At 35.5% G+C, this 17152-nt stretch overlaps 1 protein-coding gene across 1 annotated transcript; it reads right to left on the bottom strand.

Moving 5' to 3' along the window:
* Positions 1 to 360: 360 nt before the first annotated feature.
* Positions 361 to 15223, bottom strand: LOC126779985 (adenylyltransferase and sulfurtransferase MOCS3). The gene is made up of 11 exons (XM_050504219.1): positions 15059 to 15223; positions 13970 to 14070; positions 12582 to 12715; positions 6990 to 7110; positions 5469 to 5619; positions 4116 to 4199; positions 3373 to 3487; positions 2398 to 2508; positions 1768 to 1874; positions 1003 to 1222; positions 361 to 523 (listed from the first exon to the last, which is right to left on the bottom strand). The coding sequence occupies exons 1-11, from the start codon at positions 15158 to 15160 to the stop codon at positions 369 to 371; spliced, it is 1401 nt and encodes a 466-aa protein (XP_050360176.1). The 5' UTR covers positions 15161 to 15223; the 3' UTR covers positions 361 to 368.
* Positions 15224 to 17152: the final 1929 nt, after the last annotated feature.

The following is a 17152-nucleotide window of genomic DNA, read 5'->3' as shown; positions in this document are numbered from 1 at the left end:
ATTGACCTGTTTATATTTAATTGAATAAAGAATACATTATAAGAATAATTGAATAAGAATGAGATGTTTTTTTGTTAGTAATTATAAATTTCATGTTTTAAAAAAAAAATATATGAGTGATGTGAGTGCCAAGATTGTCACGAGAATTGATGTGTGGACACGTGTACGTGTGTTGATCTCACGCACACTAACGAGTCTCACGATGACGTCATCACGCTCTCAGTTAGCTACCGCGTACCGAGCACTAGTTGGGTACACATCAATTAATATTACTTTTAATTACTCCAAATTTTAATATTACGTGGCCATTGAGGAAATAAAAAGAAAACATTATAAATTCATATTTTAATTATTCACAGATGGCAACACTAGTATATAGGGAATGCCCCATCGACATACTTCGACCAGGCGTGCAAGCCGCCAGTCAGGTCTCTTATTTTCTCTTTATATTCATCTTCTATAACATCTAGAACTTTCTTAGCTGCGATTTGTGAGTCATTCCCCCGTCTACATATAAACGTAACTGGAACAATATATTATAAAAAACCAATATATTATATTGAGTTAAATATATATTTAAAAAAAAAAAAACTTAAAAAAATAAATAAATTTTATTGTTTTTATAATAATATGTAACAACGAAGCAATGTCCTCCAGACCGATTTCAGACACGGTGGCTCGGTAATCCGACAGGACCGGAAAGAGTTCAGGCGCAGGCCCGACAAATTTACGTGCTTTCCGTGGAACGGGGCACACACAACAACTTCCAGACTTCGGGCTGCTACTGAGAATATTCGACAGAAAAACTCAATAACTTTTTATTGGCCCGACCTGGGATTTGAACCCAGGATCTCCGGGTGGCCAGGCAGGCAACGAAGTATGTAGTACAGGCCGTAGAGAGCGGAAAGGCATGACGTCATAAGAGAGCATCATGACGTTCGCCGTCAGGGCACACGAGTCGTACTCCCGCGACAACAGATGTTCAAAACAAAAAGCGCTAACCTTGACAACAAGAGCCCTTTATCTCATTTAAAAGTAAATCAAAATGATTTCCATGCAACTTTTCCAATGGATAGTTAACAGCGCCATCTATATTGCACATTTCGAATTCGGGCTCACTCCTCACGTCCACTAGTAAGTGTCCGTTCGTCGCTTTAAGCGCTTCAGCTAATCGTACCGCTGTTATTCTGTTCTCTGATGGTAGAATGTTTAAATCTAGGTCCTGAAAAAATTTCAAGATAAGAATACATATTACATATACGTAATATATATTTAAGGTTCACAGGCGGGCTACCTGGTGATACGTGATCACCATCGCCCCTTCCTTTCATCGCCAATACGCCACCAACCATGGTGGCGGGGGTTGTGTTCAGGTAAAATGTAAAAAAAAGTATAGCCTATGTGCTTTCTTGCTTGGCAATATGGCATAGTGGTAAGAACGCGTGAATTTTAACCGATGATCGTGGGTTCAAACCCGGGCAAGCACCGCTGAATTTTCATGTGCTTAGTTTGTCATTATAATTCATCTCGTGCTTTACGGTGAAGGAAAACATCGTGAGGAAATCTGTATGTGTATAATTTCACTGAAATTCTTCCACATGTGTATTCTACCAACCCGCAGTGGAGCAGCGTAGTGGAATAAGCTCCAAACCTTCTCCTCAAAAAGGGAGAGGAGGCCTTTAGCCCAGCAGTGGGACATTCACAGGCTATCCACACATCACAGGTGACCACCGGTCTATTTATACGATAAAAACACACCTAACATACCTTCTCCTTAGATAGCATTCGACAAACCGCCTCGTAGTTTAATAAAGCTGTAATTTTTGGATTGTCAGAGCATATCTCGCATTTTGGATTTTTCGGACGAAGTTTTACTGAAATTATAGAATTAGTTTATTTACTTAGGGTAGGTATCATCAGATATTCTACCGCAAAACAGCAGTACTTGATATTGTTGTGTTCCGGTTTGAAGGGTAAGTGAGCCAGTGTAGTACAAGCACAAGGAACATAAAATCTTAGTTCCCAAGGTTGGTGGCGCATTGGCTATGTAAGCGATGGTTGACATTTCTTACACTGTCAATGTCTATGGGCGTTGGCGACCACTTACCATCAGGTGGCCCATATGCTCGTCCGCCTTCCTATTCTATAAAAAAATGCGTGTATGTTTTATTTATGGATAAGCACACCTTGGAAATGAGATGATCGCCGCATGGCTATTTTTTTTTTGTAAACGAAACATGATATAAAAAAAACACGCTGAGTTTCTTTCGCCGGTCCTTCTCAGGGCTGGTTGTTTCTTTTCCGAACCGGTGGTAGTTTCTAATATGACTGTCAGTAAGGAAGTGTAATGCTTCTATGATAAATAAATCATTATGATTATGATTTCGATATACGTACCATTACGGAAACTCATGTCATCGCCATCGAACAGCAGCATCTTACCTACCAATAGATTGTCTCGTGTCTGTCCAATTATTAATTTTATAGCTTCGAGAGCTTGTAGTGTACCTGAAAGCGTTACCCATATTAACAAACATTGTATATGGAAATATAATTTGACGTGGTGGGGCGTTTGAATGCTCGATTGTACCACCAGCTCTTCAATATTCTACCGCCAAACAATACTATTTACTATTGTTGTGTTTTGTCTTGTGGATTAAGCCAGTGTAATCACCGGAAGCAAGGAAATAATATTTTAGTTCTCAAGGGCCAATTTAAGCCTAGGCCTACAAGGTTCCTGCCCCACCCAGCCAAAATAATATAATTTTACTGTAACCACTTTAGAATAGAGGGGGGGGACTCTTCGAATGTCAAAGTGGTTACGACCTTTTATTTCTACGTTCGAGCTTGTGTAAGTGATAGTTAATATTTCTTACAGCGCCAATGTCTATGTAACAGTAACAGCCTGTTAATGTCCCACTGCTGGGCTAAAGCCTCCTCTCCCTTTTGAGGAGAAGTTTTGAAGCTTATTCCACCACGCTGCTCCAATGCGGGTTGGTAGAATACACATGTGGCAGGATTTCAATGAAATTAGACACATGCAGGTTTCCTCACGATGTTTTCCTTCACCGTCAAGCACGAGATGAATTATAAACACAAATTAAGCACATGAAAATTCAGTGGTGCTTGCCCGGGTTTGAACCCACGATCATCGGTTAAGATTCACGCGTTCGAACCACTGGGCCATCTCGGCATAAATGTCTATGGGCGGTACATTAACATTTGATAGCACGTTCGCCTTCCTAATTGGATTTAAAATAAAATGTTTGTTTTTGGAATCGTAAGCACTGGTTATATTTTTTCAGAAATAAAGGACATAGTATTTTTATTATCCGTATTTTAGAACTGTTTTGTGTGACAAATATTAATTACCGATCACCCCAGGTATGGGTCCAGCGACGCCATTGGCGGAACAGCTCCCCACCGCTTCTGGTGGCGGTGGCGTCGGGAACACACATCTATAGCATGGCCCTTCGTATTTCTTATCCTGGAAGAAAATTTTCGTCACAACTTTAATTGTAGATTTACTGGTGGTAGGGCTTTGTGCAAGCTCGTCTGGGTAGGTACCACCCACTCATCAGATATTCTACCGCAAAACAGCAATACTTGATATTGTTGTGTTCCGGTTTGAAGGGTGAGTGAGCCAGTGTAATTACAGGCACAAGGGACATAAAATCTTAGTTCCCAAGGTTGGTGGCGCATTGGATATGTAAGCATGACATTTCTTACAATGCCAATGTCTAAGAGCGTTGGTGACCACTTACCATCAGGTGGCCCATATGCTCGTCCGCCTTCCTTTACTATAAAAAAAAAAAAAAAAGATTGGAATTATTTCAGACATAAGAGGAACGGCTTTACGTGCTATCCGAGGTAAAGGCTTTGCTTGGTAGGGCTTTGTGCAAGCCTGTCTGGGAAGGTACTACTCATCATATATTCCACCGCCAAACATTAATTGAGTAAGCCAGTGTAAGTAAAAGCACAAGGAACATAACATATTAGCTGCCATAGATTTCATGTCTATGGAAAATGATCACAATAGCTTTAGGATACAGATTATAAATAAAATTATAAGCAATTTTTTTATTATAATAAATTGACCATGAAATAAAATATACTTGATTCAAATTCGTCTCCGCTCGATAGCCGTATATAGTCAGCTGTCCTTCCATCTTTAATGCACTGCCCGATATTAATGGCATCTGAAAAAAACAAAATATTTTTTAGCACTGGCAACAATTCAACCTATGGTCTAATCCAACGATACTCAATCTTTTCATTATACAGGCCACAAACACGTGTCAGCCATGGTGTCGCGGGCCGCAAACAAAAAATATTTAAGTAATATTTTCTTAGGTTTCGGGATTGTTTATGATATTGTTGTGTTCCAGTTTGAAGGGTGAGTGAGCCAGTGTAATTACAAGCACAAGGGATTTAACATCTTAGTTCCCAAAGTTGGTGGCGCATTGATGATGTAAGCGATGGTTAACATTTCTTACAATGCCATGTCGTTGGTGACCGCTTACCATCAGGTAGCCCATATGCTCGTCCACCTATCTATGCTATATAAAAAAAGATTGTTACAAATTCGAATTAAACAACCATAAACGGAATTATAGGGTTATTTAAAAATTTAATAATCATTTCTTGAAGTTTCAAACACTACAGTGTCACGTGGTCACGAGCAATTGTTTAATTCAAATGATTTAGGTGCTAATAAAAACCATTGAAATTTAAAATAATTGAAAATAAAGTTAAAAGTGGACTAACCACAAAAGCGCCAACGGCAGGAGCAAACTATGACCACGAAATTTAATTTGATTTTAAGTTTTGTTTTTAATATTCCAAAATAAGATGAGAGACGAACGATTTCTACACAGTTTTACAGGAAAAATAATAAACTATATACTTTAAATATGGTATGCCCCCACCAAGGTACTCACGGGAATTGATGTGTGAACATGTGGGCTGTCAGTTTCAGTTAGCGTCTATAGTATACCAATCGCTAAGATGTTTACAAATAAAAAAATATATGTAGTCTATAATAATAATAATAATGTCCTCCAGACCGATTTCGATCACGGCGGCCAATCTCAAGAGAGATTAGAAAACTGCGCAGGAGATATTATAGTCCACGAGTGTGTGCGCAAACACAGGTGCACTCTCTATTCCCTAACTCTCATAATCCGATGGGACGGCAGTCCGACACGACCGGAGAGAGTTCAGGCGCAGGAACAACGGCTTTGTGTGCTTTCCGAGGCACGGGATTGTACACACTTCCAACTTCCAGACTCCGGGCTGTTACTGAGAATTTTCTGACGGAAAATTCCAATAACTTTTTATTGGCCCGACCTGGGAATTGGACCCACGACCTCTGTGGCCTTACATATAGCCACTAGACCAACGAGGCAAAATGCATGTGTAGTATACACTATTATATATATATACAGTATTAGTAAATACATAATTACCTTATTTAAAACACTGACGTCATTCAGCATGTACCTGGTGGGCACGTTGTCTGTGCAGTCAAGTATGACGTCATAGTTCGCTGATATCTCCAAAGCGTTCGATGGGTTCAGTTCTATATTGTAGGGCGTTAATTTAATATTCGAGTTGATACTGGAAATATAATATATATATAAAGATTAGAAAGGAGACTCCTTGATCCACAAAACGTTTTTAAAAAAAAATATTTAAATACCGCCATTTTGTTTGACAGAAAGATAAAGCAATTAATCTATTATTGGCGCGACTTGTGATTTGTTATGTGTAAAATGTGTTATTTGGATTTTTAAGAGGAATCGAGTTATTTACATGAATTTGTATGATTTGGTGTTCTATTTTTAAAAAGACTATTTCGATGTATTTTAAAGTCAATTTCGTATGGTAAATATATATATAAATGGCAATGTTTACCGTCTGAAAGGTTATTCAACGAAACAATACCAGTACAGCCCTTCTGACACGTTTCGTTTCTATAAGATTCTACAATTATTTTTAATATTCCAGTAGGTAACAGCCCATGAATGTCCCACTGCTGGGCTAAGGCCTCTTATCCCTTTTTGAGGAGAAGGTTTTGGAGCTTATTTCACCACGCTACTCCAATGCAGGTTGGTGGAATACACATGTGGCAGAATTTCAATGAAATTAGACACTTTCAGGTTTCCTCACGATGTTTTCCTTTACCGTCAAGCACGAGATGAATTACAATCACAAATTAAGCACATGAAAATTCAGCGGTGCTTTCCCGGATTTAAACCCGCGATCATAGGTTAAAATTTTTTTTTTAACATCACCTATTGATAGATATAAATCTCATCTCAAAAAATCTTTACTAAAAAAGTCATTACTCAACACAAGATTATATAAATGATAATAAAACGTGGAGCTAGTTTCTGTTGATTTCCAAGCAGGATACGCATTTTAATTGTATTTTATTGAGCCGGGAATTAAAAGGGACCACCTCGTTGGGCTACTGACTTGATGTAAGGTCGCAGACCCGGAGGTCTTGGGTTCAATTCCCAGTTCGGGCCAATAGAAAGTTATTGTGTTTTTCTGTCAGAAAATTCTCAGTAGCAGCCTGGAGTCTGAAAGTTGGAAGTGTGTACACTTTCGTGCCTAGGAAAGCACGTAAAGCCGTTGGTCCTGCGCCTGAACTCTTTCCGGTCGTGTCGGATTGCCGTCCCATCGGATTATGAGTTAGGGAAAAGAGAATACACCTGTGTTTACGCACACACTTGTGCACTATTATATCTCCTGCGCAGTTGGCTAATCTCTCTTGAGATCGGGCGCCATGGGCGAAATCGGTCTGGAGGACATTATTATTATTATAATTAAAAGGGATTAAAGAGAGTAACTACTGAGTTTCTTGCTGGTTCTTACCGGTAGAATCTGAAGTCAGAACCGGTGATAGCTTACATTTAATGAAGGTTATAAATGTGACCAAATTTAACGACACTTGTAGGTTTTTTCACGGAATATACAAATACCTTCTTAAGCTCTCAACAGCCGATAGAGCTTTGCTTATATTCTGATCGCTCTCACTGTGCAATATCTGACGGTGTATGTTCGTCACGTCCACTTGGTCATAATCCACTATGCCTATTTCTCCTAAAATAGAATACAAAAATATCTTAATTGAGCATAATTTTAGGAATATGTGAAAACTATAAAAAGTACAAAAAATTGTCTATGATTCCTCAAGGCTGTGCCTAAATAAGGTCTATGTCAGTTAACTCAATAACAATTAATTCGTGATTCTTAAGCGACGATCGTGGGTTCAAGCCCGGGAAAGCACCACTTCATGCGCTTAATTTGCGATTATAATTTATCCCGTGCTTTACGGTGAAGGAAAACGTGAGGAAACCTGCATGTATCTAATCTCACTGAAATTCTGCCACATGTGTATTCCACCAATCCGCATTGGAGCAGCGTGGTGGAATAAGCTCCAAACCTTCTCCTCAAAAAGGGAGAGGAGGCCTTAGCCCAGCAGTGGGACATTCACAGGCTGTTACTACTAAAAAAATCGCAACAACTATACATCATTAATTACATTATCTCTATAATAATATTATAATGGGGTAAAGTATAAAGGGGTAATTTCTGGATCTACAAATAGAAAACCACATCACTTAAGAGTGTCTCAGGCTATATATTAACCTGAAAACTGAAAACACTTTTCCGTTGTAGTCGGATGTCGTGACCAAAGCGACTTTTATCAGGGAAATTAATCATAGCACTCAGTATTAACCGAACCACAATCATAACATCATATCAAGTAAAAATGTTTACCGACCAACGAAGTGGGCGCGGGTCATATTCTACCGCATAACAGCAGTACTTGGTATTGTTGTGTTTCGGTTGAAGGGTGAGTGAGCCGGTGTAATTACAGGCACAAGGGACATAACATCTTAGTTCCCAGGTCGGTGGCGCATTGGTGATGTAAGCGATGGTTAACATTTCTTACAATGCCAATGTCTATGAGCGTTGGTGACCATTTACCATCAGGTGGCCCATATGCTCGTCTGCCTTCCTGCTATAGGAATAGACTTAGTCTATAGATGAACGCGTTATTTATATTAGAAAATATCGTATCATTAGATATATATATACCGTATTCCAATCAGAGTAGGAAAATATGTAAACAAAGCGTAGATTTGGGGTTAATGAAACATTATTCTCATCAAGAAAGACATTCACTAACATGAGAACATAATATTACTACAACAATTGCCAAGCGGCGCGGCAAAGCAGCTTTTCATACATGCTTTTATTAAATGACAGAAAAATACAATTTCGAAGAGGGTATCCGTGAAAACTTTGCATTATTGTCGATATATACAAATACACGGATTAAGTCAGGAAGTGGTATTTTTTTTTTTATAGAATAGGAAGGTGGACGAGCATATGGGCCACCTGATGGTAAGAGGTCACCAAACGCCCTTAGACATTGGCATTGTAAGAAATGTCAACCATCGCTTATAGCCAATGCGCCACCAACCTTGGGAACTAAGATTTTATGTCCCATGTGCCTGTAATTACACTGGCTCACTCACCCTTCAAACCGGAACACAACAATATCAAGTATTGCTGTTTTGCGGTAGAATATCTGATGAGTGGGTGGTACCTACCCAGACGAGCTTGCACAAAGTCCTACCACCAGTAATGGTAGGTATGAGTGAGTGAGAATTTATTATTATTTTTTTTTATTTTATATTTAAATAAATATATTTATTTTTCATTGCTACTTTTTATGCTATTTGATTTAATAAATAATTTTACATTATTATACGGTTTGTTTCATATTATGTATTTTGTTATATTATTTTGAACATGTATTTTTAAAAGTATCTTAAACTGATGCATTCTTTTTGCTTCTTTAATATTTTTTTGGTAAATTGTTAAATCGTTTTGCTCCGTCACACAAAATATTTTTCTTCCCATAGTTAATAGAACGAGGTTTTGATATTTTTATGTTGTTAGCGTTTCTTAATTTCATTCATTGTGATTGTTGGTTTTTATTCAATTGTATTTCTGTGTATATTTTTATCTAATTTTTTTTTATTAGTATGCAAATAAAGTAATTTTGAGCGACATTCATTATTTTGTATCTTTGAAAATTTTTTGAGTTGATGTAAAAAAGTCGTAATTAAAAAATTCGTTTTTACTAATTTGTTCTGCTTAACTTGTAATTGTGCTAAGTCTGTTGGGGCAGCTGTACCCCAGATTCTATTAAATAGACTAAATGTGGTTTGATTAGGGAGTTATAAATCGTATACTTTACTTGACGTGGAAGACATCTAGTAATATTTCTTATAATTCCGTTTAATGATGTTAATTTGCTTTTAATTTTGTCAAGATATGGTTTACAAGTTAAGTGGCTATCTAAAATTAATCCTTAGTACTTTTCTTTCCCTACTTTATTTATAATTTGATTATTTATCGTTAATGGCTTGTGATGTGTTATTTTCTTATTTTTGGCTGAAAAAAATATATAATTTGTTTAAGTAGTATTTATTGTGAGTAGGTTATATCGAAACCAGATATTTAAATTATTTAAATCTTTTTGGGCTTCTGAAATTATGGTATGGATATAGTTACCAAAATAAAACGGAGAAGTGTCATCAGCGTAAAGAGTAACGTCACATTTTAATCCAATGTTTTGGATGTTGTTTATATATATAAGAAATAGCAGAGGTCCCAGTATCGATCCTTGTGGTATACCAAACGTTATACTTTTAGGATTGCTTTGTATTTTACCATTTTTAACAATCTGAACTCTCTTAGTGAGATAAGATTTAAAAATGTTATATGCAACTCCTGTTATACCGATGGCCGCTAACTTTTGTAATAACAGATTGTGGCTTTTAGTGTCAAAAGCTTTTTTTAAGGTCAATAAATATTCCTAAGGCTATTTGTTTGTTATCAATACTTTGTTTTATTTTTGTAATCAAATCTACTGTTGCGGGTAGAGTATTAGATTTTTGTCTAAAAACGTACTGTTTATTATATAAGAAATGTTGACTAGTTAAATATGTTTCTAAGCGATTATATATAATCCTTTCATAATTTTTTGAAAGAATCGGAAGAACCGATATGGGCCGATAATTACTGGATCGGATTGACTTCATGTCTTAAATATGCAAAGTGAAATTTGTTTTCTTTTAAATTGAAACATACGTGATCAATAATGGTGTTGGTAGTGGCTGTTTCTCTAGTACAGTAATCTGGATTGATGTTATTCAAAACATTATATCCATTTGCTTGTAAGATTTCTTTGTAGGACTTATCAAGATATCTGAGCTTAAAAGATTAAAGTTGAAGTCTCCAAAGGCGATTCCTCTCTTTTTTTGATGCAGTATTCTATGATGCAGCTGGTAACTATAAGTTACCAGCTGCATCACAGGAATACCACTGGTGGTAGGGCTTTGTGCAAGCTCGTCTGGGTAGGTACCACCCACTCATCAGATATTCTACCGCAAAACAGCAATACTTGATATTGTTGTGTTCCGGTTTGAAGGGTGAGTGAGCCAGTGTAATTACAGGCACAAGGGACATAAAATCTTAGTTCCCAAGGTTGGTGGCGCATTGGATATGTAAGCGATGGTTGACATTTCTTACAATGCCAATGTCTAAGAGCGTTGGTGACCACTTACCATCAGGTGGCCCATATGCTCGTCCGCCTTCCTATTCTATAAAAAAAATAAAAAAAAATAACTATAAGTGTCGAGAAAGTTTTTAGCATTTGTCAATGTTGGTTTTTATATAACTCCGATATCCAGAGAATAATTCTTAAGATATACCCAGAGGTCCCACCCACCCAGATTGTCATCCAAGCATTTTTCTTCGATTAAATAATGATTTAGGTTCTTCTGTATAAAAAGAGAAGCTCCGCCACCTCGTGCATTACACCGGTGATTGAAATAGTGCACATAACCAGTTATTTGGAGTCCTTTAGCTTCATAGATTGATTTAATCCACGTTTCCGTCACAATTACATCCAGAGGATTTTCAAATGACTGAATTACACATTTTAGTTCATCTAATAGATTTTTTGCTACTTAGGATATTTTTATAAGAATCAGTTATCTGGTAGGAGATAATGTTATCTAAAGGTGAAATATGTTTATTGTTTTGATTAGCTTCTGATTTTCTTAGTTTTTTGGTGCAGATTCAGTGATTTTAGGAACTCCTTTTACATATTTTATAAGATGCTTATTGCCTTTGTCGTGTTCGTATTTAAGTTTTTATTGTAAGTCTTTTAATTGTTTTGCTGTAAATGTGTCTGATCAGAATTTATTTTTAAATCAGTTAGTTTTCTTCTTGCGTAATAGGGATAATGTTGTTTCTTTTGATTTAAATATTATTTTAATAGGACGGTTATATTTAGGATCATATTTTCCAACCCGGAAGATTCTTTCAGGTTCTGGACACTGTAACAATTCTTTTTAAAGCTTTGCTTACTTCTGTCTTATCTTTCTCTATTCTTTCATCTTTATTGGTTGCAACTTGTTCCGGAATTCCAACAAGTATTGTATTTTTACTTCTTAATTCTCGTTCAACAATTACTGTTATTACATTTTCACTGATATTATAAGAATCTTTTTCTAAAGATGCATCGGTTTTTTCAACCAAATATCGAAGGTTTTCTATTTTACTTTCTAGAGTTATATTTTTATTTGTTTTAGTTGCGCCCGAAAATTCTTCTTTCGAATTCACTTTTGTAAGGTTCGGTTGTGTATCACTTCGTACTACGCTTGTGGCACTTCCAGTCGGCGATCTTACTACACTCATGTTGTTCTGTGTAACTTACCTATGACGTTGTGCGTAGAGGACGAAACATTATGAGCTCGTCTCGTTTGTGGTGAGGATATCGGTGACCAATGATATCGGTGTCAGTTATTTGTTTGGGTTCACTCTTGTGGTTGGAATAGGCTATATATAATTACATATTAGCTAAAATATAATATTTTTAGGAAAGAAATTAAAAATCAATTAAAAAGAAGTAATTAATATAAAAATTAAAAATTTAATGACATTTTGTTAAGGCACGAAAGGAACGATTCTCAATAGATAATTATGCAATAAAAAATACTGACAGATTTCATCTGTATCTCCCATAGATAATAGTTACCATGGCAACCGCGTGTAAAAGCCTGTGAAAGCTTATTTTTTTATATATAGAATAGGTAGATGGACGAGCGTATGGGCCAGGACGGTAAGTGGTCACCGACGCCCATAGACATTGGCATTGTAAGAAATGTTAACCATCCCTTACATCGCCAATCCAATCTTGGGAATTTAGATGTAATGTCCGTTAATTAGACTGTCTCACTGACCCTTCAAACCGGAACACCACAATACCAAGTACTGCTATTTTGCGGTAGAATATCTGACCCACTCACCCACTCAGGGTGGTCCCTACCCAGACGAGCTTGCACAAAGCCCTACCACCAGTAAGCTAACAATATATATACCAAATAAAGTAATACAAAAATAAAGGAAATTTCAACTTTAAGGAGGGAAAATGGGAGTGCGGGGTAACTTAAGGATTAACTGTTTGTCTATATTACAATCATTACCTACACCAGCGCCAGCGAGGTAGACAGCAGCAGGACACCCTAAGCCCCCAGCTCCGACAACCAAAACCTTGGCACCCATCAACTTCTCCTGACCCCTCACCCCTATTTCAGGGAGTAAGATCTGACGGCTGTACCTGAAATTATTAAATGAAACCTTTACTTAGTTGTTTCTTTTTTAAATTACAAATTATTTCCATAAATATCAGTTTTGGTGATTGACATACAGTAACAGTCTGTGAATGTCCCACTGCTGGGCTAACGCCTCCTCCCTCTTTTGAGGAGAAAGTTTTGGAGCTTATTCCACCATGTGGCCGAACTTCAGTGAAATTAGACACACGCAGGTTTCCTCACGATGATTTTCTTCACCGTCAAGCAAGAGATGAATTATAATAACAAATTAAGCACATGAAAATTCAGTGGTGCTTGCCCGAGTTTGAACCCACGATCATCGGTTATGGTTCACGCTTTCTTACCACTGGGCTATCTCGGCTATATGTCTGCATACAGCGAAATTGAGAGCACATATGCATCTCGCAAGTCTCAATATATGAGCCAAATTTGACATGTTTACGTGACTTAGTTTTTGAGTTCTGAGGGTGTCAAAAGTGGCTTCAAATGCTTCCTGTAATATTACACACGGTGCTGTTCGCCAGTTCTGTTAGCTTGAACCATGAGTGAAAAACCATGAGTTGAATAAATACACTAGCATATCTAATATTATTTATATTGATAATTTTAAGAAGTTATTTTTGAGTTCATGTTTGTAAGCCCTATTATATATAGAAGAAGGAATATAGATAAACAATCAATAGGTTTATACATTTCATGCGATTAACTCATAGTTCTGATTTATTATGTACCACAAACATTTCTTAATTAATTTACCTTTGTATACAATATAACGTTATTCCACTTAACTACTTATAATAAATTTAATTTAACTTTTGGTAAGGTTTTGTGCAAGCTCGTCTGGGTAGATACCACCCACTCATCTGATATTTTACCGCAAAACAGCAGTACTTGTTATTGTTGGGTTTCGGTTTGAAGGGTGAGTGAGCCAGTGTAATGACACATACAAGGGACATAACATCTTGGTTCGCAAGGATGGTGGTGCATTGGCGATGTAAGTGATTGTTAACATTGCCAATGTGTATGGGCATTGGTGACCACTTAGCCCCAGGTGGCCCAACTTTACAAGTTTTTTGTAGGTAGGGGGCTGATTATTCAAGATCTCGAACAATTATATCGCCTCAATTCAGTGTCAAAGTTTATGTCTTTACTCCTGTGGTCGGAATAGACTTTTATATTCATTAATTTATTTTATTATGTTTATAAGTAAATTACTTTTAAAAGCAGCAAGTTGTGTCACTAATTCAAACAATACTCACCTCTCAATGGCCCATCTCGGTAATTTATTACTGATTTTGACATTATTTTTAGCACATTCATCCTGATTAATGACCTCTTTTTCTATTTTGGACGGTAGTAACTGAAATAAAGAATTAAATGGTTACCCACTACACACTCATCTCACACATATTAAGTTTATATAAATAATAGTAGGAAAATATAAGTAATAAGTTAGTAAGCTATGTATGAATGTTGGAACCCTATCTCCTTCCTGGAGGTGGGTACTAATGACTGTGACGCATTCAATGACTAATGTAGCTGTTAACAATCACATTTGTTAATGTTAACTTTTTTATATTCCATTAAAAAACATTAATAATAAAAATAATAATATCCTGGGACATTATTCACACGGTTTTTCCCAAACTAAGCAGAGCTTGTACTATGGAAACCTGATAACTGATATACTACATATACTACTTTTCTTTTGTAAATACATACTTATACAAACATTTCTTTTATAATTATACCCAGACTCAGGACAAACAGACATGTTCATGCACACAAATGTCTTAGGTGGGCATCGAACCCACAACCTTCGGCGTGAAAGGCAAGTATCTACCAACCATGCCAACGGGCCCGATTTGGATATGATTATAAGAAAATTATTAAATTTAATTTATGTTTAGCATAGGACCATAACAACCATAATGACCTATGTAATAACATTGTAGATGATATGACTACTAGTGGATTTGCTATCAGTGTTATGTACTAAGCAGATTTTTCATGCACATTCCCCAATAACGGAGTGAACCATAAAGAAAGGTTTAGATGAATAATTAATTTGTTTAGTGTAAATTGGCTGAAATATGACGATTGTGAAGATGACTGGGAGCTTTACTGGCGTGCTCCGCGTTAACCAACAGTTGTATGTATTCCGAGATAAACGTTTCATGTAAACACTTATTCTACTCTTGCGAAGCCGGAACGGGTAGCTAGTAGACGATCAAAAGGAAAGAAGGTAGGGAAATATTCGTTGACTTTCATATATGATATATAAATGTAGTTATAAAAGTTTCTATGACAAATTTAATTGTTTTATTTCACAAAAATAAATAACTTACCGGCGAAAACTTTTTCTTAATTTCAAATAGTTCTTTCTCCTTATTTTGTAAAGTTTGTCTTAAAACTAATATTTCTTTTTCAAGACGATCTATATCATCCATAATTAACAAAAAAGGATACACTTATTGAAAATAGTTTTATCGTAAAAATTTAACAAATGTTTGTTTACAAATGTCATTCTAACTGACATATAACATGTGTTTTTAATCTTTTTTTTGTTAATTAGTGCATCGTAAATAGGGCAAAAGTATTTAAGCATACAACCTTATCATAAGAAATATTAAAAAATCACGTGTTACAAATACAACAACAATACTAAAAACATCACCGCATAGAATAAGTTAAATAGCATAACGGTCCGATAAATAAAGGTAGGTAACCACAGTACCATCTCTGACGTATAACGTCTAGATATACGTGTATAGATAGCAAAAAATTATATTGAGTAATTATTATTTTAGCCTAAATAATTTTTAATTCATTTTCTTTTAACGTAAATATATTTAGCTTTTTAATTATTTTAGTTATTATTTACTAAAAAAATACATTTAAGATACTTAAATTTTTAGTTCAAGTAATGCCATTTAAGCTAAGATGAGGCTTCAATTTTAAGAAGCAGTACCGAATCAGTCATGTAATAAGTCAGCAAATGCTACGGACCCCCAAAAAACCCTATCAAATATGATAGGTATGTCATATCACTCACCATCCAATTGGAATCGTGGTAGTTATTTTTAAAGTAGTACTGGCCACGTATATATAATATGATATTTGAAGTAGACAACACCAAAATACTTAAAAAAGTAATTCCCGTACATTTTCCACCTATTGGTTGTATAATCCGACCATTTAAAATAGTTTTTTATTTATTACCAATTCGAAGGTAATAAAGAGACATTTAACTGTATAAGTCTAATACAACATTTGTTCTACCTTACTTTTTTATATATTTCTTATTCTTTTGATAAAATAAAATGAAATTTGTTTTTTGCTAGCTTACATTATTTTATGTCGTGTAACAGTTTCGTAGTACGTGCTTTGTGTTTATGTTGATTACAACTGTGATATGCTATAATATTAGCCAGTATAATATAACATATGAAAACGGAGAACACTGAAGCATAAGGTAATCGAGTATTTTTTTTTTATATACTGTATCATGTTCAAATAAACAAGACAAGATATATATATATATATATATATATATATATATATATATATATATATATATATATCATATTTCAGCCAATTTACACTAAGCAAATTAATTATTCATCTAAACCTTTCTTTATGGTTCACTCCGTTATTGGGGAGATGTGCATGAAAAATCTGCTTAGTACATAACACTGATAGCAAAGCCACTAGTTGTCATATCATCTACAATGTTATTACATAGGTCATTATGGTTGTTATGGTCTTAAGCTAAACATAAATTAAAATGTATTAATTTTCTTATAATATATTATATATATATGTGTGTTTTAATGCTCTATATTAATTACTATATAAGGACATCTAGCATAGATCCTGTGTACTAATTGTCCTCTGGCGTAATGTCAATATTTTGTTGTTGTTGTTGGCCATACTTTGGTTCATGATATAATTGAGGAGTAAAAGATTCCGCCTTGAAATTTGAGCCATCTCGAGCTCCGAATGACGTCCATTCTGAGAGTGTCCTATGTGTTCGCATATCAGGGAGTTGTTAGGGGGTAGTCAAATGTATGCGACATGACCTAACATAAATACTATGATAATGCCATAGACAAATATAGTTTTTATTAATTAATTGAAACACAATAATAATAGCTGCAACTTTTTTAAAGAGCGAATTCTTTTCATTTTTTCAGAATCCTTATTCTGCTTACTGTATCACGTGTCAAAGGGACTTTTATGGGATAAAAGTTATATCCATATCTGTAAAAATAAATAAAATTGTGAAACAATGTGTTTATCTGTAATTTTAAATAACTTAGTTATTTCAAATAAATATGTTAAGTTACTGAAACTATTATTGTAATTTTTGACAGTGTCTGTAATCTTCAAAACAGGTAAAAATTATAAATATAACTACTATAGAGGGCATCCCGTGGTAT

Source organism: Nymphalis io, chromosome 30, assembly GCF_905147045.1.
Source record: "Nymphalis io chromosome 30, ilAglIoxx1.1, whole genome shotgun sequence".
NCBI lineage: Eukaryota > Metazoa > Arthropoda > Insecta > Lepidoptera > Nymphalidae > Nymphalis > Nymphalis io.
This window is presented reverse-complemented; position numbering and strand designations above follow the sequence as displayed.